This window comes from Neolamprologus brichardi, chromosome 16 (assembly GCF_056152115.1).
Source record: "Neolamprologus brichardi isolate AB-2024 chromosome 16, ASM5615211v1, whole genome shotgun sequence".
In the NCBI taxonomy this organism is placed as follows: Eukaryota; Metazoa; Chordata; class Actinopteri; order Cichliformes; family Cichlidae; genus Neolamprologus; species Neolamprologus brichardi.
This window is the reverse complement of record NC_142119.1, coordinates 33,160,384-33,182,944: the sequence shown is the minus strand read 5'-3', so window position 1 is coordinate 33,182,944 and position 22,561 is coordinate 33,160,384. Positions and strand designations below refer to the sequence as shown.

At 41.1% G+C, this 22,561-nt stretch overlaps 1 protein-coding gene across 4 annotated transcripts in view; it reads right to left on the bottom strand.

The window, feature by feature from the left end:
• Positions 1–369: 369 nt before the first annotated feature.
• The window catches only part of sema5ba (sema domain, seven thrombospondin repeats (type 1 and type 1-like), transmembrane domain (TM) and short cytoplasmic domain, (semaphorin) 5Ba), a 222,775-nt gene continuing 200,583 nt past the window's right edge, over positions 370–22,561 (bottom strand). For 2 of the 4 annotated variants that reach the window (XM_087830194.1, XM_087830195.1), the window contains 5 exons: positions 18,611–18,781; positions 12,837–12,974; positions 9,249–9,293; positions 6,605–6,810; positions 370–2,981 (listed from right to left, as the gene is read on the bottom strand). In XM_087830194.1, coding sequence (XP_087686320.1) covers positions 2,805–2,981; positions 6,605–6,810; positions 9,249–9,293; positions 12,837–12,974; positions 18,611–18,781 — 737 coding nt within the window. In that variant the 3' untranslated portion in view covers positions 370–2,804. Of the gene's footprint in view, positions 2,982–5,162; positions 5,247–6,604; positions 6,811–9,248; positions 9,294–12,836; positions 12,975–18,610; positions 18,782–22,561 lie in introns of all 4 variants that reach the window. The other 2 variants (XR_015716616.1, XM_087830197.1) reach the window with 2 other exon arrangements.

Sequence of the window (22,561 nt, the reverse complement as noted above, 5' to 3'; positions counted from 1 at the left end):
CTATTTTTCTGACCATATTCTGTAAACCCAAGAGAAAATCCAAGCACATCAACAGTTTCTGATATACTGCTGCTAACAATGCCCCTTTCAAAGCTGCTTAAATAACCTTCTTCCCTATGTTGACGCTCACTTTGAACTTCAGCAGGTCATAAATGCTTTGAGTTGCTGTCCAATGTTTCTTTTCCTGTTTGGTATAATTATTATAGTCTAACTAAAGCATCATTAGGACTTTGCATCAGGTTTTCCTACTTACAGAGCAGAATCTGGAAGTTCTTGTTTCATCTTTGACTATTTGATAATATGAATTTCAGCTACTGGCAAGTAAAAAACCCCCCAAAAAACAAAAACCTATTAACTTTTTATGTTGGCATCAAGGTTTATTGTCCTTTGATAATGTACAATATACAAAAATATAGGGTACCAAAAATTCACAGTGTCTAAAAGGCAGTGATTACTATACATTTGTCTACATGACAGGTCTAACAGTACACCTGGTAAGTTGCATAGAAGGACACAGAGCCTCACATCGCAGGGGACAGAGCTCGAGATCGACCAGTCGGTTGAACGCCCGTCTGACCACAAGCTTAGTTTACATCAAAATGACATCTTTTTAAATTTCATATCGCCGCTATAAATGATCATTGGTGGGTTATTTTCACTCCGGGTTCATGTGACTCTGGAGATTTTGTGTTTGAGCAGCTGGGAAAGGTCACAGGTCACGTTGTGGAGCTCTGTCCCCAAACAAACCTCATGGTTGGTGTGTACTTAGCTGCTGTACTTATTTTTCTCTTTAAACAACTATAAGGCTTTTTTTTTTAAACAAACAGTGTTAGCTATACAATATACAGATACATATACACAACTGTCTTCGAGGACATTAAATGGGTAGAAGGCTGTCGCTCCTATATACAGATAGAGCTCTCATCTCGTGCATGTACATTAGCTGAACTGAAAAGCATTGCTGGGTTAGCATTCATCGATCAGGCAATAATAATAAAATATAGCTGTGAGAATGCCCTTTATAAACCAAGCTTTGACTATAAATAACGTCCATTCCACCTCCGCACGGACCAGAGGTGTGATGCTTTAACTTACAATGATTAACATCTCAGACATGAAACAGGAAAAGGAAACAGTAGAATGCCTGCAACACAATGTGGAGAAGTGCACACACACACGCACACATGCACACTCATTCACACGCTTTACAGACGTCATAGTCATATGTATGAAAGCATTTACATTGTACAAAATACAGTAGGCTCCCTTTGCTCATTCAAGCACTTACATTCAGACACGCATGCATCCCTTTTGATGTTCACTGGTAAACTTAGGCAAGCGTAATTCAGCAATTTTCTTTTCTCTTCAAGAGGGCCCAGATGGATATTTTTTGACATTCTTTGCAAAAACAACATAATTGAAATCCTTTTATTTATTTTGTGTGTTAACATTTCATGTATCGAAGACGCAATGGTCACAAAGCAGAACAATCAAAAACAAAAGGAGTGTGTTCATTCGGTGAAATGGAAATTAGAGAAACAAGAAATAATTAGTTATCTTATTTAACAAAATATTTCTTCCTATGCTACAGCTCGTCTGAGCATAAAACAATTATCATCTTAGAAAAACAAACATTTAAAAAAAAAAAAAAATGAACAAGTGACTACTAGCTTATTCTACCATCATAGAAAACCCAATCCACTTGTTCAGCACACTGGCCATATTTGATATGACCACCGGGCTATTTAGCACTCAGCAGAATCGATGCATCCATTGGAGAATCAATTGGAGAATCAATCAATTCCTTTCCAGAAGTCTGTATTGTTCTTGAAAACAAAAAATAGAGGGAAAAAAAGTAGAAATAAAACAAATCTCGCCCCTGCCTTCTATTGCATACAGGCACCCACGGAATTCCCAAAGCTTTTACAGTTCAGAACGCTTCCAACGCTCCGTGCTTCGACTGTAGGAGTCGATATCCCTGCCCACTAAAGACAAGGGACTCGAATCATGAGCGGTATATTTCTCCTTCGACTGAGGATGATGTGAAGCGTAGTCAAACCCTAACCAACCCCAAACTTCTTATCTTTTCTGTCGTGTGAAATAGCAACAATGAAGGGCGTGGATCCCTCCCCCAAACAACCGAGCTGATATTGATCTCTAATTTACTCCAGCATTGACTTCATTGAGCTTTCTCTTTTTTACTGTTGTTCTCTTGCTTTGTGCTGTGTGGCAAGGACGTGCTTTTTGTTCTCTGTAACTGCTTTTGCTGTCGAGGGACTCGAAGTTCATTACAAGCTGAAAATGTGGTTTGTGATGGAGAGGCATAAAACGGTGACCCAGATCCACAGAAATGTTTCTTCTTTTTAAATTTATTGTGTTCGTGTTAGCCTCTGGAAGTGCGGATGCTTGACCGACCCGGCATCTGCACTGAAGTGCGCGGTAATAACAGTCTGTCTAAAGCCGTTACTCGTCCTCGTAGAGTTTTCCACTAGTTCTCTGCATGAAGCTGAGAGTTGACACTGCTTTATCCAGTCGGGCCTTTACAACAACACAGCCCCAGCTGCTTGCACAAGTTCCTGACTATAATAGGACAGCGGCATTCCTCTCCAATCCAGATCTCCTGATGGAAAGTTCCAAAAAGACCCTTAAAAACAAACGAGAAGAGGCTAGAAAGCAAAGACAGGGGGCGATGGTGATCAGAGGAACTTGGCCTTAGTTCATGTCGGTTCAGTTATGTCACCATGGCATTGGGGGGTGGCGTCCGTTTGGGGCAGCGGGGTGGAGAGCCGGATTTGGGGCGGGTCTCAGCTATTGTTAGTGTGGTTGTAGGTCCTGCACGGTGACGGGGATGAGTTGGGCTGGTAGTCAAATTTGCCGAGCGCTGTGGGATAGTAGGTGGTGGTGTAGACGTTCGTCTGCTGGAGCGGTGTTGGGTAGAAATTGGATCTTTCGTCGGGCAGCAGGTTGTTTTTATTCAGTGTCTGAAATAACACAGAAGGGAAGAAAGTCACATTAAAATCATATGCACACTATGAAACAATATGCCAGCAGACAATATTTTATAAACATTAAACAGCCAAGTAAGCCATCCCCTTTATTTGCCATCTTCATGCTAAGCTAAGCCAACTGTCTTTTTCTTTAGCCTCATAATTATTATACCCACACGAGTGATCTTATCTTCTAACTTGGTGAGGAAGTGAATGTGAATAGATCCTCGAGTTGTTTGGCTGCCAAAGCAATAAAAATACTTCAGCATGTTTCCAATGCAAATGAGCTTGTCGAGTATATTTTCCAAAATAAATGTTATTTTACTGAAGTACACTTGACTCTCATGCAGCTCAATCTGCTTCGTTACAGAGACAGGCATCCACTTCTGGAAAAGCCCTCACACATGTAGATCTGGAAAATAACGCAACACTGGAATATATTTTCAGTCACTTTCAGACCAAGTTTTGAGGATTCAATTATAGATGGAATTCTTGAGACCGAGATTTGGTTTTCGACGTGGACCGTTTTGTTTTGCATTCCTCTGAGGTGCAGACAATATAGAAGTTAATCTTCCCTGCAGGTAAATAAAATACCTCCAGTAGCTTTGAGGTTATTATGTGAGCGAAAGTGTATTCATAACCAAAGCAAACCAATTTAACAAATTTAATTTGGATCTTGTCAAGCATACTCAATACTCTTAATATAGGAGATGGCGGGAATTCATTGGAGCTCTCAAATAAAAACAAGTCTAAAACCCACATTTTATTCGAATGCATTTGCTGAGTCTCTGGTAAAAGCCGACCATAAGGTGAAACACTTTCCAGGGGAAGCATTAGACTAATGTAATCCATCTGAACAGCTCTGGGGAGCAGGGCAGGAAGATAATCAGGTTAGAGTCAGTGAAATACACAACAGTGGGCAACACAAATTGGCCTGGAGGAGAGGGAAGCCACTGCATAAACAGTGCCGTAGTGCTACATGGTGACATCGGATGCACATCCAGCAGAGTCTGGCTATCCCCTCTGGTCATTAGAGCTAATGAGTTCGGGCTCTCAACACCACGATGGCTGTCAGCAACACATCCACACAACCGCCAACAATAACAGTGAAGACAACAAGTATCGAGAGGCGGACACGATCAAAAAACACTGGGATGAGAAATAGTTATTTGGCACCACGTTTGTTGATGATGAATGATGAATCTGCGCTTGGAAACACTGGCTGGCAAAAAAATACGTTTTGTACAGACTTAAAATAGCCTATAATACTTCTATTTTAATATTACAGGCTTTTACTAAGAAGATAGTGAGCAAAGTGACAATCTTTACATATGCCATGATGCTTGTGAGGTGGACAGCCTAACCAAATTGTGGTCTGATGTGCACAGTAACCTCTAGAAACAGACAACATACTGTACGAATATATAGAATCAGTTGCAAAAGGAATTTTGTGTGTTATTTGCAGTCAGTTTGCAGTCTGGCAGGTAAACAGTCTGTGTGGAAAGGAGAAAAAAAGGGCTCTATTTGTCCAAATGTAACCCTGAAACACGAATTTAGCTTCTTCTTTTTTTTAAATTAGTTTTTAACATGCATCTTTAAGCAAAGACCAGCACATTCACAGCTAAAACGAAGTTTTTTCTCAGCGCTGTTGCCAAGTGCTTCGTCATAGGGGTCGTCTGATTGTTGGGGTCTTAACCGTAAAGTGCTGAGGCAACTGTCGTTAAACTGACGCTATATAATTAAAGTTGAGTTGAAATGAAATGTTCTTAAAAAAGATATTTAGTGACAAACACCAACAGACTGCAAACACGAGGTTAATGTTGAAGTCGAAAAGCATGGCCCAGTTTGAACCTCATCCCAAAGGCCTTAAACTCAAAACTCTCACAGACTTAATTGACATCATCTGGTGAGTAAAAAAAAATAGTAAAATGTGAATGGCCCAGTCCTTTGTGAGAGATATCATGACGTAACATAGATTTTCTCCTATGTGGGGGATTTTTTTTTATGGCTGAATCACTCGGGACCAAATCCCTTCCAGCCTCTTTCCTTAAGGTGTCTACACTGCAAGATTTTAACAAGCTTACAAGTTCATTACAGTCCACACTGTGTGGATCTAATCAACCTGGCTAGGACATCAAGTTTGATGCATGGAGACAGTATGATGAAAATACCTACTGAGGCGGTGCCAAGATGCATGGCTGTTACTCCTCCGTTATTTGTCTCCATGCTACGTCCCCCTTGGCGCAGTCATGATAACAGCTGAAGGACACATCACACAAACAAGCTTCTGCTGCCACAAGTCAACTGGATTTTATTCTTTGTTTGAATTACAAACATTTTATTTGGAACATTTTACTTCCATTACTCCATTTGCATTTTTTTTCCACTAAAGGGCCAGCGTCAAAATGATTAGCGCGACATCGCCATGCTGCATTCCTGTTTGTAGGGTAGTAGTCCACATATCTCACTTATCTTAACTGCACTACTGTATAGCTCTGTGTAAATAATCATTCTGTACATATGATAATTTTTAATCCTACAACTGTTTATAACTTGCATAGTTCACATTTCTGTATAACTGTATATCTCAGATTTCTGTATAGTTTTTTATTTCATATTTATATCCTGTTCATAGCCTGTACATACTTATAGTTATAGAATATTCATAACATACTTCATACCGTGTACATTGTAACATACCATAATAGACCCATTTCTGTAATATATTTACATATCTACATTATTGCTAATATATATTGTAATATATCTATATCACTAAAGCACTTCTGGATGGATGCAAACTGCATTTCGTTGCCCTGTACCTGTGCATGTGCAATGACAATAAAGTTGAATTCTATTCTATTCTAGTTGTAAGTTTGTCCGTGACAGCCCAAAACTGCATATTATACAGCCGCCTTCACAAGAAGGAGGAGGTGCAGATGCAATTGTTAAATGATCATTGTAGTATTTTTTTTTTTAAATATAAATGAATCCTCTATGGTCATTCAGAGAGGCAGGAGGGAAGGACACCTAACCAGAATGTTTATGACAGATACAATTTCTGATTTTGGAGTGAAAAATCGAACCTCCTAGTTTTCCTCAAGAAGAGTTTAAGATCATTTTTTCAGCTGTTTCTCAAAAGCATCTTTCAGAAACAGGAACAAGAAATGCAATAACAATATCCCAACTCAATCGGAGAGTAAAACAATTGAGGGACGCAAAATGTCACTAAAAGTCTACAGGCTTCTAAGGAAAGCAGCTTCTTGACTTGCTGTAAATGTGAATGCACAGTAGACCGATAGCAGTGGGAGGTCGCAGGCTGACTAATGCTTTAGAAAGCTAATGAGCCCCGTTCATAAGGGCTTGGTGCAGGTAGTAAAGCCATACAGACTCTGTATAGGAGCGAGAAGGAAGAGAAATTAACAGTAATTCATCTTCTGCGCATACTGCACCATTGAGATAAATGAATGAATGAAAGCTCTAAATAAAACATGAATCAGACCCACTGCCCTTGAATCCTTAATATTTACATTGTGTGCGTGTTTGTGTATTTGAATAACACCAAGTAAACAGCACTTTCATTTGTATTTCTGCATAATATTGTGTGCTTCACTTACCTTAAACTCCATTGGTGTGTACTTCTCATTCTTTGGCGTGGTATTGCCCTTGTAGTTGAGGTGGTTTGGGGTGGTGGGATGAATGATGGCGGACTCTTGAGAAGGCTTGTGGAAACGTTGACAGTACACATAGATCAGGAAAGATAGCAGCCCCGCCCCAAGGAAACAGGAAACACCAGTGGCAATTAGGTGGATGGAGGTAAATGCTGCAAAATAAAGATGACACACGGTGTTAGCAAAGCTTGAGTATATATTATTAGCTTGAAAAAGGACATTTTTCAACACCCATATTTACCATGTGTAATCCATTAAATTAACCCGTAAACTCTAAAATACCATGAAATAATTGCTCAGAAATTCACATTTTTTCAAACTAGAGTGTTCATTTACCTTGTTAAAAACTTCCCAAACTCATAAAACCATGCTTGGCTGCCATGGAAGGATCATCAGCTAATCCAGATAACCTGTGTCGTGCAGGCCATAAAAGCTGGCCCAGGCAAACTGCTCAGGTGCTCTCTTGCACTCCACCTGACTTTAACCTACTGGTGATCTGTTTCTTGGTTAGGTTATGTTTAATATATATTTTCTAAATATTTAAGTAAACCTCTTGTGTGAAGGTGTGTGTCACCTACTTTGAACCAGTTTGTGGCAAATGGGGGCTCGTCCGGGATCTTTAGACCCATTGGTAAGATTGAACTTTGAGTCAGTGCTGACTTACTAACTTAGCTTTAGGTTTGCTAAATGCTTATGCAAGTTGAACTAAGTTATGAGTACAGCTTAAAGTAGTAATGGTATTTAGCATTGTGAGGAGTATCTTAGGGAGTTCCACACAAGATAGAATTCTTTGGATTGGTTACAATAATTTAGGTATTCTGTGGTTGATGTTGGAAGAGAGTAGCAATAGTATAGTGCTTGGGTGTTAAACCCATGAATTTACAGTTTCATTGTGCTTTTGGTGAGTATAGCCACATGAGTCTCTGAGCCATGCATCTCCTTTTGTAGTGGTTGATCTCAACAGGAGACCAACCACGCTTTCTCTTTAGTGTGACAGAAAAGTTTGTTGAAGACAATGTCTTGGGAGCATTTCCCTGGTTTCCAGAAACTTGCTAGTTTGCTCTTTGGCACCGTTGTTTTTGGTGCATATGTATCTGTCTGAAGACTAGGGTTAAGATCAACTTGTATTAAAAAAAACTAGGACTAGGGAGCATAAACTCTGTGTCTAGTTCTTCACCAACATATTTGTCGTGTTGATTTGTGGCCTTACTGGACACATGGCTGGACCAGCCTTCTGTAACTATCTGACAAAGTGTAACTGGTAAAATGTGTGAAGGGTAAGAGTTCCAAAGTTGAACTTGAATAGTGCTGTGAAATATTTAAACTTGGTAGTTTGGTCTGGTAGCGTTGTTGTAGACCCATTATTTGCTTTGCTTTGAGCTTTGTTGTAGCTTTGTTCCCCCTTTGTTGCCGTCTTGGCCATTTTGGTTAGTATTGACGTTTTTGCTTGGAGGAACCTTTTGGTGTGCTACTGTGGTTGACGCTCGTACTTTAAATCCAGTATTGTGTGGGGGTGTATAGCTGCAGACTATATGGCAGCACTTGTGATGAGATCTGGTGCTCATTTAGGTACCAATGAGTAGACTTTCACTTGCTGTTAGGTTAATTGTTTCTTTTTCGTGTTGAACCTATTTGCAAAGATTTGCTTTCTGGGGCAGATACTGCTTTCCCCTTTCTGTAAACCAGTTACACTATTAGAAATCTCCTGTAATTAGAACCCATTTTGCCTCGTATTCCTATAACCGCCAACATTCACTTTTACTTCCCACCACTTAATTTGTTCCTGTGGTAGGAAAATTGGATTTAGTAAGGGGGTGGATGTCAGCTCATTTGTGGGCCAGGTTGTGTGGTAGCTATTTTAATGTTGCCTTCTGGTGTTGCTTTTTTGTTTTCTCGTTTCAGAATAATAACGCGGACTCGTGATTTTTAAGGAGGGTGATGTTAAGCCCCTCCCACACTTATTAAAGCCACGGTCTGCTGTTTTGCTGGCGTGGGAGGATCGTCAGGTAACATAGGCCACCTGGGTCTTGCAGGATATAAAAGTTGGCCCAGGTGAACGAGTTAGTTGTGCAGGGAAATACTCAGACCATCCATCAGCAACCAAATCACTTAAATCACTGTTTTCCCAAATACTTCACAAGGTCATCTTTGCTATGTCTTCATGCCTAAATGCACTGAGCTCCTGCCATGTGGTTGGTTGATTAGATATTTAAGTTAATGACCAGTTGAGGTGTACCCACTAAAGTTGCTCATAAGAATATAAAGCAAGACTGAAATACGACTGTCCAGAGTTCTTTTCCTGATGTATTTTGTTTATCAGTGCAGTTAAAACATCTGTAGGACTTTTCTATCAGTAGGTATGAGGTCATTAAAAACATGAAACAAAAGAGTTGTCCTTCCTCCTCCTGACGGGCTGTTAGGAATTTTAACTGACTATAATAACACATATGAAATGAACATATAAATACATACAAATATAATGTATGAAAACACACATCATGGACAGACATCTGTGGAAACATACAGGGGGAAAGAAAAACCCTGAACATGCTCAGGGAGATGAAGCGGAGGCAGCTGTTAATCCACTTACCTCCACAGTGTTGGTCCTTATCAAAACCAGATGCAGGGAGAATGACTGCAGAGAGGAGAGGAACACACAGTCAGACACACACATGCATGCACACACACACACACACACGCATTCCCTGGTGTAACAGCCTTCAGAACACAACAACAACTGGTTGCAACATCAGGGGAGTTGACACATGCTGAAAAAAAATGGTAAATGAAAAATTTTAATGTCTCCTCAATGATGCACAAACGGTCCATGGAGATTTTTTTTGCTTTTAAAAATCAGGGTATTTCAAGAATTTCTAGAGGAAAATTGACTGTTGAGCGAGAACTGAACCTGTCTAGCTGCTGTGATAGAAACTAAGAGGCAGGACAAACATTTACAGGTACAACACGACCTTTCTACCAGCTCCACTCATTCAGATTCTTCAGAAAAAGAGGAGGTTTCAGTTGTTAAATATTGCAGTTCCTCATTGGACTGAATTTCTTTTAAATTTTCCAACTTCTTCACAGCTGCCTTCCTTATGCAAGTGACCTTAACAAATCCATCCTTCGCCTCATTGAAATCTGCAATAAAATTAGATGTGATTTGCTGTTGTGACAACCCATTAATATTAATCGCCTTCGTCTGGACTCATTAGGGATTCTTAGCCTGGAGAGGCCTATGCTGGCAGGCCATGAAAGATCATTTCAGGAGAAACTTTCTGAAATCGGCATCAGCAAAACGAGGTGCGCCGAGGCCAGTTGGATCAGCTGCTAACTTATTGCATTCACATGGACTTAATTATGGTTAATCAACATGAGCAAATGAGTTTTGTGCACAAAGAGGATGTCGACTACAAAGACACAAACAATATGTGCTTTTATGGATATCCGATTTAGGATGAAGACTGTGATGCTGATTCTGCGTACGTACAACCTGGACAAACAAACAAGTTATGGCTTTTGGAGCGAGCTGCCAGTGAAGATTTGGCAAATCAAAAATCTTGGCAAAATAAAATCCTGAAGTTGTGCCTTATATTAAGCTTGATGTCAAAGCAATAACATGATGATGATACTGAAGGTTGTTAGCCCTGGTTTTGGTTTGTGTAGTGGAGCATTGTTAGATAATAAACTGATCAGTTGCCGGGCAGAGTGCCAATATTATCATTTATCTAAAAGGGGGACATGGTATGCTTTTTCTTATTTTATCTCATAAATGTGTATACTGTTGCTATAGTAGATCACCAAAGTATACATAGGAAATATCAGCATGACTGTAAACCATGCAAAGGTATTCTAATAACAGTCCAAGAATAAAAGTATGTAGTTGGAAATGAGCATAACAATTTTGAGACTTTCAGTCATGTCTAAGCAAAAGCTTTTGGCTGTAACACAGTTAGCATGCAAACACTACACATCTTGGAGAGGTAACTCATTTTATCAACAGAAGAAAGCATGTCAGATGAATAACAGCAGCGCACTTAACAAAACCCCGAAAATAACATCAAAGCAGTGGAGAAACTTTAGAGATAAAGTCAAACGCAAAACAGGATGGAGAGCGATATCTGTGAGAGGAGCCTTCCTTCTGCTCGAGAGACACTGGCTGTGTCCCAAGTCAGGGTCTGCACGCTTGAAGTACGCATTTTAAGTGTGATTACGTCACCGCCACGCGACGACAACTGTCCCAATTCGAAGTGTACTCCAAATGCGCCGTCGATTTCCCCAAATATCAAGCGTGGTCCGGTGCACGCTTCGTGGTCCCATATATCCCACAATTCATAGCGCGGCGGTGGGTGTGGATAATTTTGCTGCAAAATACGGCAGAAGGGAGCGGCCAAGAGTGAACTGTCAAAAGTAAGTACTGAATATGACGTCACTTATTTATGTGCGAATGTTTAATAACGAAGAACATTAAAACATTGCCGTTGGCCACATGTCTGCAAAGTTGTGTGACATTAGTGATGTTCGTACTTTCAGCGTTAACTTGGTTGTAAAGCCTTTACATATATATATCATAATAATCTGACAATAACTATAATATTGGCCATATTATATTTACATTACCACAGTGAGATGATTTTAGTCTCATGAACAACAAGAGCTAATTGTTATTTACTAACTAATCTTGAAATAACTGTTCAGTACAGAAAAGAAGCCCAACAATCATGTTTTACAGTCCCGTGGTCTCAGCCTCAGATACTCAACTAATCAAAGTGATGTCATGACAAAAATGAATGACCAACAAAACATTTTTTCTCCTTCATTTCTGTCAAACAAAGCTGTATGTAACGTTTCTCGCACTAAGTATCATGGTTGCTAGGCAACCTGAACAGCGCGACGAAGGCTAGACCGTCCCATTTCACAAGCCTCTCACTTCCGCACTTCTCGTACTTAGTACGCACCGTACGTAGTACACGTAGTGCGCGTACTTCAAGCGTGCGGTCTCTTAATTGGGACACAGCCACTATTTGCAACCACACACAACTGATCAACTTCCACAGCATGTCTTTATCCTGTCTTCCTTCTCTCACCCCAACCAATCACAGCAGATGGCCCCGCCCCTCCCTGAGCCTGGTTCTGCTGGAGGTTTCTTCCTGTTAAAAGGGAGTTTTTCCTTCCCACTGTCACCAAAGTGCTGCTCATAGGGGGTCATATGATTGTTGGGTTTTTCTCTGTATCTATGAAGCGCCTTGAGGCGACTTTTGTTGTGATTTGGCGCTATATAAATAAAATTGAATTGAATTGAATTGAATCAACTTTAACTAATTACACGACTTCCATTCCATCGGCTCAGTTTGTAAATTATGACTTTTGTCTTCTCTAAAAAACATTAATAACTGCATAGACATGAGTAAGAGTAGTCCATATTACCAGTTGTTTCACACGCCTGTTGGTACCAGTAGATCAAGCTGCAGTAGAAGACCTTTCAGGTTTGAGTGTGGGGTGGGCATTGTATTGATACAGGGACACCAAATATTGATATTCTGTTAAATGATTACCTTATTTAACAGAAGGGTTTGTCACAATGGGTCCAGTCATGTTTCACAAATCCCAGCACAGCTTAAAAACGACTTCCTACAACAGGTTCATTTTTAAGTACAAGCATGAGCCACTTAGATATTTTGTCACTGAATACAAATAAGTAAATTTTTCCCCCACACTGACGCTTTCAGAGCATGTCAAAATGCTCCGAGTGTCTGAAAATATTGTCAGCCTCCTGGGGGTAACTATTAGTTGAGTTGTCAGTCAGTTTTGTTGCCATTAAAATGACACAAAATGTACAAAATCTGAAAAAACAACAAAAAACAGACAAGGCTGAGCCACTAGAACAGCTAGCTGTTTGTGTACCCTCGCTTTGCACAACAAAAATGCGTGCTTACAACTTCCCATAAAACAGCATCATGGAGTTTTTGTGACAAAGGCAAGCTAGAGCCATGATGGAATAAGTGAAAAGCAGCGTGTTTGGTGACATTCAAGGACACAAAATAAAATACAGGCTGCCCCTCAAAAATCAGAGAAAAAGGAAGGATGCTCGCAAGGAGCTCTTGAGAGGCCAACAACTCTGATGAGAATGTCGAAGGACGCTTCACGGTTACAGTATGCATCTGAGAGCCGAACAACTCACCGGGTATTTCATTGCAGTCTCTACGCTGAGTGCTGTTCCCCACACAGGGGGTGTTGCCCTGAGCGCCACACACACGACTCCTCATCTGCAGGCCTGAGTCATCACAGGCCGACCACAGCGACCAGGCCATCCAGCCACCTAAACACAGGAAAAAACAGCAATAAATAAAAACCCCAGCAACCACAAGGCTACATCAAGCTCACACTCAGTCCTGGAAAGCAATGGGCCCACCCAAGCTGTCACCACCTGCGGGAACCTTTCACATTTCTGCACAGCCAAAAAAAGAAGAAAAAGAAAAAGACCCCAAACACACCAAAAGTGTTTGTGATGTAAACGCAATTGGAAGAGCAAACCAGAAGAGTTTGTTTAGTGCATAGCTGAGATGTTTGTCTCCCGAGCCAAGCTTTCGTGCTGTATCCCCGCAGCAGGCGACCGAGCAGTAAACAAAAGGCTCCCACCAAAGAGGAAAGAGAAAATGCCCAACTTTCAGCGCCTCCCTTTGAACCGTGCACTTGCTGCACTCTTTCGCTCCCCGTATTTAAAAGCACCAGAGTGGAGGGAGCACAGGCTACCACAAATGAAACCTGATGAAAAGCTGGTTTGTTATTCAGCGTGCTCTCAAGTGTGCAGTTTTGGCAGAGAGAGCCTCAGTGGAGGCAGAAGGACGGGCCTTCTTTTACCTTTCCTATCAGGCGGACGCTCACCAACAAGCTGCTCCGCTCTCCGCTCCATTCGTTCTGCACAACCACCTAGACACATGAAACAAACTGACCAGCTCAAATGTGTGCAATAACCGTGCATCACTACAACCGGCGTTAATTGCTTCATTTATTCCCATTTATTTTTGTCACCCAGACGACCTGCGTGATCGCACTGTAGAGTCGGAGAGAACAGCATCAGGCCTGCGGGCTGCTCGTTAGTATTCTGTCCTGACAGTCCTACCTGCTGTCCTCCATTACCGGTGGAGACTTTAATCAAATGACCTGCAGCAGAGGCATCAAATATCCCCGTGACTGACAGCCAGCTTGCCTCTAATTACACATGCGGCGAGGTCGGCAGCACCAGGAAGACCCCAATAGATGACTGATGTTCGCCTGTCAATAAGCGAACAGATGAGGAGACAGATAGGGATCGAGAGAGACTGCCGGCAGCCTACTGGTGCGGGGTTAACAGAGATTGTTGGTCCGCGTCAAACAGGAAAACATTAACCTGATAAAGGAGGCTGATTAGCATCTTGGCAAAGAGGGGAAAAGACAGAAAGTCATTTACCTTTCTTTGTCTGTAATTACCGAGGAGGCTGACTGTAAGCGTTACCCTCCGCGTGAATGACAGTCGGACTGATTTAAAAGGAAAAGCATCTGAAGAACTGTTAAGAAGAAACGGCTGTTGAAATCTGACAGAAGTCATCCGTCTACACTCACACAAACACGTGAGCATCCCAGACAATGAATATTTGTCTGGGCCTGTTTTTGTTTGCTGCCAGACTAAAGAAACATGAAAAATCACACGTTAGCGACAAAACAAAGCTGTTTGAAATGAAAGCTTAGAATCAGAATCGGGATGAAACCTTATGAGTTCGGCAGGTGGACTTTTCCCCCCCACCTTCTGGATTAGCAGGCAGATCTCTCATGAATATTTCAATGTCCTTGTGGGAGCAGAGTAGAAGTAGACGGGGGGAGGGGGTGGCTTGTTTTTATACATCTCACATATCATCACATGTGGGGAAAGCAAGGCTAACCTTCAAAGTAAAAGGGAAAAGAAGAATACTCAAACTTCCCTTGTGTTTCTGTTATTTTAACTTTTAAGGTATAGACATGTTCTTAAACTAAATACATAAAACTTACCTGTAGTCATAGCTAGATTGTTTTATTTGTCCAGGTATTTAGGATGCCCGCCTCTTAGATGTTTTAACCTTAGCAATGAAAATGGACATAAATCTGCGTAGGTTTGGCAGAACATCTGAATTTTACACGAGGCCACAGATCTGAAACAAAGGTGTGGCATGAACTGTTTTATATTCCACTTTCTTTTTGCTCTGTAAGGTCAGTTTAAAGTTAAGAGACTTAACATAGTGCACCAATTGTTGTCTGGAAGCTATACCATACTCCCCATCTTAGTCATGAATGCTAGATGGGCTGCACGATTAATCGTTAGAAAATCGCGATCTCGATTCATACTTATGTGCGATCTCATTTCCAAATGACAACGATTTAAAAAAAAAAAAAAAAAAAAAAAAAAAAAAAAAAAGATGACGATTTGATCCGGGACATAATGTGCATGAAAACAAGCGCTCACGCTTCCTGCTCAACAAACGACAAGGGCGGAGCCTTATACCACGTGATACAGAAGCCATCTGGCAGGGAAAAAAGAACGGAGAGCACGTGAAACCAGTGTTGCCAACTTAGCGACTTTGTCGCTATATGTAGCGAGTTTTCAGACCCCCTAGCGACTTTTTTTCTAAAAAAAAGTCGCTAAAAAAGACATGAAAGCGCATATCGCTTTTACTCTCAACAAGCAGCGGGTGCTGTAACGCAGTCAGTTCTTCTTTTACTCTTATGCTGTTTTGTGGACCAGGTTTAAAACTACTTATAAACCCACACAAAGTAACTCCACCAGAGTGCCTATTTCGGGTCACTTTTGCCGGTCCAAGCCCGGATAAAGGAGCAGGGTTGGAATTGTGACATTACAAAAAACAATAATTGCTAAAATAAATTTAATTCGTAGTTCTAAATAAATTCTAAATGCATTTAGGACGTTTTTTACTCACTTTATGTCTTGTCCACGATGTTATTTCTCTCTCCAGCAGCGTAGGTTACAATTTCATTAGCATGACCAATTATGCAAATTATGTGATGACGTCATTTAGCGACTAATAGCGACTTTTAGGACAACCAATAGCGATTTTCCTTACTGAGGAGTTGGCAACACTGCGTGAAACCGCCCGAGGGGAGAAAACACAATGAGCGCAGAGGAAACGTTTCCTGATGGCGGTGAGAATGACAACCCCACTGTAAAATTACTTCCAAGAAAAGGTTCTCGTTCCTCCGTGTGGAAGTTTTTTGGCTTCAAAGAAGACGATGAGAGTCAAAAAAATATCATTTGCAAGCTGTGTTTTGCTATAGTAGCAGCACCGCAAGCTAACACTACAAATCTGTATAACCACCTCAAACGTCACCATAAAGTGCAATATGACGAAGCTGTAAAGGCCAAGAATGTGACAGGAGAAAATCCGTCCCGGTCAACCACCCAAACTTCAATAACGGGAACCTTATACAGCGCTTCCCTATACCCGTCGACCTCCCGCAGGCACAAAGAAATTACGGAGGCTATTACTTATCACCTGACCAAAGATATGGCTCCATCAACACTGTGCAAAACGAGGGATTTAGGGAAATGATCAACACCCTAGACAAACGCTACACAGTGCCGTCCCGCAACTATTTTAAAAATGTTGCACTACCTGCACTATTTTTTTGTTTTTATGTTTATTTATTGTTTTTATGTTCAGTCTCAACTGTTACGAAGTTGATGTGCAGTTAATAAGTGCAATAAATATTTATACTGGAAAAGAAAATCGTGAGAGAATCGTGATCTCAATTCTAAGCAAAAAAATAATGATTCTCATTTTATGCAAAATCGTGCAGCCCTAATAAACACTGTATCACTTTTATTAAATACATTGAGAGAAGTAATTATTTGATCTCCTGTTGACTTTGTGAGTTTGCTCATGAAATGAACAATCATTTTAAAAAGAGAAATAACATAAACCAAACATCCAGAAAAAGCACATTACATAAAAGTTAGAAATTGAATGCAATTGTGTGTCATTAAGTGGCTTAGTGCTCGCAGGAAAGCACAGCGGTAAGTCATTTCTTGTAGCTTGTCATCAGGTTTGCACACATCTCCTTTATATTTCTTGGTTACTGTTGGCAACTCGAAACTTCAGCTCTTAATTGTTATCAATCAATCAGTTATAACCTGTGGAAGCCAGAATGGGTGAGTTGTACTTATTTCACTGTGACACGCAAATCAATTTTCAATTGTTTGATTTTTTTATGTAATGTAGCTTTTCTTCATTTTGGTTGATCTTCTATCTCTCCATTAAAATGAATGTGTTATCTAATACTAAGTGCTTTAAGAGGCCTTTCTGCAGCTACTGTATTCATTCTCTGCTCACAATCTGCAGGTTCATTGATAAGCTGCTACTATGTGTGGTGCCGAGCCCCTGGTATGTTTTGTCCACCTAATATTTTTTTTTGTCTTCAGTCTTGATAAAGAAACAGAAAGTACTTGCTACAGTATTTAAAGATGGAGTGCTCCAGTCTAGAAAAAGTTAATTGATATTTGAACTCAGCAGCCAAAATCAAAGGTTTCATTGCTCCTGCAGAAAAAACAAACAACCTCTGTGAAGCCGAAATAAAGTGCCAGGTCCTCCAACGGCCACTAAGACTTTGTTAAAGGTTAAGTAAGGGGCATGGCTGCAACTTACTCAACCTTTATTAGCAGGTGAAACAAAGCAAGCAGCTGTAGCTGGCAACTCTGCAGCTCACACCACCACTAATTAAATTCACTGAACTGCAAATATTTAACATGTTTTTTGCAACAAAAGAAAAAAAGACTTAGCACAAGGCAGCAGATGCCTGTATCTGTGCATTGTAAGGATACAGTTTATGGATGCAGCTTGCTAAGGAAACTTGCCAGCCTCAGATGATCACTTAGCAATCCACCTGCTGGTCTAAATAAGACAACTAACTTTGAAAACAACATGGCCAAAATGCTAATGTTCAACATGCAAAGTCCGCTAACTAATGGATGATGCTGCGATGGCTATATCTACCTACACCCCACATTGACAAATTCACGATAGAGTGTTATCTATTCACAACTGGCTTATCTTATCAAAAGGTAACAAAGCACACATTAAAACATAAGACCTTATCAGACAAACAACATTAAAGAAGATGAACTCAGCAACTCTCCAAAACAAATGACCCTCCTCCTGCAGCTCTCCCTTTCCTGCTCTAACCCCGTTCTATCAGATTCATATTTAGTATTTTGCTCTCTGGAGAAGGACCGACGTGTAATCTTTCAGCTGGAAGCAGCACAAACATAATTCCATTCATCTCCACAGTGAGCAGAAGCAATGCTCTTTTCTAATGCACTGCTTGTGTTCAGGTGTGTGGCAAAGTGAAGCTGTGTGAAAGAAAAGCCAGGAGAGGTGCACGGGCCTTTGTCAGGCATGCTTGAGGATGGTTTATGATCGAAACGAGACCAGTGGCAGCACAACTATCAATAATGAGCCTCCTGAAATCTGGCCAAGTAATACAACATGGCTAAAATCCACAGAGAATAGCGAAGAAAATATGTTGGTTCTGTAAAATCCATCTCATAAAGCTTTTTAAGTAATATTACACACATACTGTCTACACCTGGGCATTCAAAACCTCAGATTCATTAAATAAGATATCCATATGTACCACAACATCAGTGGATCTCTTTTCAAAGCTTTCTGGAGGGGTTGCCATGGTGCTGCGAGTTCCAGCAGCACAGCAGGAAATGGCACGGTGGGAGGATGGGTTGTTTTCTGTTTATCTTCTCACATATCTAAGACCTGGTTTATTCATTAGGAAAAGATGAAAGAAGCAATTTAGCAAAGGGGACGGCACAGAAATTACATGGTGTGGGAGACGATTGCCTGCCCGAAGGTGTGATAAAAGCACCTGAAGCAGTGGTGACACGGCAGAACAAGATTTTGAATTTCTATGCGACCTTACCATCGCAAGGGTGCGTGTTGCAGAGGGCTTCCTCGGTGTGTAGTCCTATGCAAATGTCTCCACCATTGGAAGGCGCGGGGCTGTTACAGGAGCGTGTCCGCTGGTAGTGCCCACCACCGCAACCCACTGAGCACTGAGACCAGGACGACCAGCAGGACCAGGCACCGTTCACTGCAAGGCACATAAAGGAACGTGTCACGTAATCACATACCGCTCTGACTGATATGATAATGTGCTGGCTGTAGTTTAAGAGGGAGATGCACACTGCACCAGTAATGACATTTTCTGAAGGCATACTGGGATTAATTTAGCTCAGTCTGAACACCACGGACATCTAATTAAAGACGCCAAGAAGGGATCAGATATCACATCCTCCTACAGCGATAGTTAGGACTGCGACGCACGACCAGCTGACATTGAATCCTTTACAAGAGACAAAGAGGTTCATATGCAACTTTGCAAATGAATATTAAATTTAGCATTTTCCCCATCGTATATTACTCTGGTTAGCGTTGATTGATGTTTTTAAAGTGACATTAGTGTGTGTTAGGGATGCACCGATACCGATACTGGTATCGGGGCCGATACTGTAAAATGTGTGTGTACTCATACTCGTAAAAGTTAACCGATACCATGAACCGATACTAACTTATTTCATTAATCAGAGGGTGGCTTGTCATTTCTGTTGTAGTTTTTTAGATTGGCCACTAGGGGGACATCCTGCGCTAAACAGGCACAGGGTTAGACGAGTGAGACTGGCGGCTCCAGATAAAAAAGAGAAACTGGAGGCTGCTGTAGCTAGGCTAAGCAAAATGTCAGCAGTGTGGAACAGCCAACTTTAACTCAGGTTTTGGAAAAGCGATGAAAAATGTCAAGAGAAAATCCACGGGCAGTTAAAATAACAGAGGCTCTGACTCATTTTATCGCTCTGGATGACCAGCCAATGCCGGTCGTGGAAAACATAGGATTGCATCGTCTCCTCAGCATACTCCAGCTGCGATATGAAATATAATAAATGAACAGAAGTGTTTATTTATTATTCTGAAAGCTCGAGACAGCGCCAATAGTTCAGTGATATTTTGTTAAATTACAATGTGGAGACTCTGCAATAATTTAACAGAAGTGCTTATTTTTCACTTGAAATTTTTTTGTGGTCATTTTTATTAAGATTTTATTTTTTATCGGCAGAGAATAAAATAAAACCTGTCTTCCAATTCATTGCATTTGTGTGTGTGTGGTAGAAGTATCGGTTTTGTACTCTGTATCGGCAAGTACTCAGATCCAAGTATCGGTATCGTATCGGTTTGAAAAAATTGGTATTGTTGCATCCCTAGTGTGTGTACTTTCAACAGCTATGGGCTTGAGACTTAAAAACAGAATTCAGTTACAAGTTATCTGATTTTAAAAGCTGGTGTTTAAAGTGTTGCAGTGCGGTTTTGATGACTCAGAATGATCTGGGCTTTTTGTCAGAGGCCATGTTCAGCTGCTCCCTTGTTCACAAGGGGTTGTCACAGCAGGTAGGTCCACATATTTGATTTGGCAGCTTTTTTCCCTCTACCAGATGCCCTTTCTGACGCAACACCAAAGGGATTTGTGTCTTCTCCTAGGATTATACTAGGGATGTATCACTTGCTGCTTTAAATTGCACCTGCCTGATGTAACCCCAGGATATATGAAAAAACAAAATGTTTTAACCCCGATGTAAAGTTGCTTGTTGCACCGACTGCATATTCTTTTTGGACATTTAAACCTTGTGCAAATGTTATTGCTAAATATCGCAAAGCCAAACAGAGCATTTACCCTACCTATTAGAGCCCAGCTGGTGGAGATGGGCTCAGGAAGACTAACAAATAGAGAAAAAAGAAAAAGAAATGGTGCTCCAACAAACACAATTTGTCCATGATGGCTTATTTTTGTGTTTCTTTTTCATATTACAGGCATCTATCATGCATTTCTGTCTTACTTTGAACGACTCTTGCACACACAGTCTGTGCCTGTGCTCTGCTGCCTTCCTGATCACATCATAGCCTACTTTGTCATTACTGTGTCCTGCATTATATTGATTTATTCTCCCCATAGGTGCCGTTAATGTTTCATTTGATCTAATCAGAAGAGGGTGACTGACTAACTGAACGGCTGGTTGACTGGCTGATGTCTGTCTGGCTGACTGATGGGGAAGAGCAGTGTTGCCAGGTAACATCACAGTGCTGCAGAAAATTCCATTAGCTGAGTGGATTACTGTGACACGAGTAAGGCAGGCTGTGAGCACTTAACTCTGACTAACTCTCACAGCCAGTCACTGCTCTGCCTGACTAACTGGCTCTTTACCCGGCTGACTGGTTGAGCGTCTGACTCAGTGAGTTAGTGAACAACTCACTGACTTCCTGACGGGCAGTTTACACTTTTTCTGACTCGTCCCACCTGTCTGCCCGTGCCCCTGCGTGGTTGACTTGCTGTGTTCATTTACATTCAGACATATGAAGTCAACCATGTGTTTGCCCGGCTCCCAAGACAAGACGCTGACGTGAGTCAGGGTGAAAACTTTGAAACAAACAAACGAAATAATTATGCCACGTCTGGTCACTCTGTTAATCAAAGACTTGATTACAAAAGTTGAGATCAAGCTGATGTGTCAATTTTAAACACTTAAGACTTGCTTTGATGACTGACTTTTTCCATTTGATCTAATCAGTGTGTGATTTAAAACTTTGATGGGATGAGTATGGAATGCCAATTAACCCGGAAACGTCAGGTGAAAGACCAAACAGGGCGTCAGTCGCCTTTAAAATGCAAATTTCAAAATTACAGGTGACTTTCTTCTTGAGTGTGAGTTATTACATTCAAAATATTTTCAGAAAACTTGACCTCTAACCTCTGACCTTGAGTTCAAGGTCACAGACATTCAAACTCATCCGATATTTTTATTAGCTCATCGTCAGATGCATAGAGGTATTCATTTGAAAATCCTACGTCAGCCCATTCTTGAGTTATCACAGCAGCAGTGTCTACTAGGGATGCACCGATACCACTTTTTTGGAAACGAGTACGAGTACTTGCATTTCAGTACTCGCCGATACCGATACCGGTATCGGTATCGGTGCATCCCTAGTGTCTACTAATGTCCAAACATCAGCTACAAAACAAATCACTTTAAATGCGATGAGGGCTTAAGACTTGTTCTGGATTTTTAAATGGCTTAGACATGATCTTCCTTTTTTAAAATTTGGTAAGGAATGGATGAGAGATGGATGAAAGGGCAAGCTGTCCAGGGTGGACTCCACCTCTCGCCCTATGACGGCTAGCTCCAACCCCCACCCTGAGCCTGAATTGGCTAATTGGTTACAAAAATGTTGATTTCCCACTGACATGAGCAATACTTAAGACTCAGCTTATAACAGCTGACTTTGGAGGTGATGTTTATATACAATCAATGGTGGAGGCTCATATTAAATATGGCTAAACCTTCATATAATGAGGTCAGCATATGTGAAAGTAATTCCTATGAGCCAAAAACTCTAAACAGACATTTTTTTTCCCATTACTGGATCTTTTTGATGTCACTTAAAAGAGATACCCCTATTAAAGTCTTCTAAAAACTACGGAGTCCTGCAGGGGACATGGGAGAAAAAAAAATTAAGACGGACTTTTGCGAGATCTCGCAAAACAAACTCGGGATCTCGCAAAAGTTTTAGCCACATTCTTCGGAGGCCGCCAGCTCGAAGCCGACCGGGAGGTCAAGGCACGATGTGCCGGGAAAGCGGTGTTCCTCCCGGCTGTAGTAGGTCTCGACCTCCCGTTAGCTTCGAGCTAGTGGGTGTCAGATCTCCGAAAACGTCGGAGCACTCGGAGTAAACCGAGCAGGTATCTGACGTTTACACAACTACATTCACGCCTCAAAATATCTTAAAAGTGTATTTTGTGACCCAGAAAGAGTAATATTACAACTAAGTA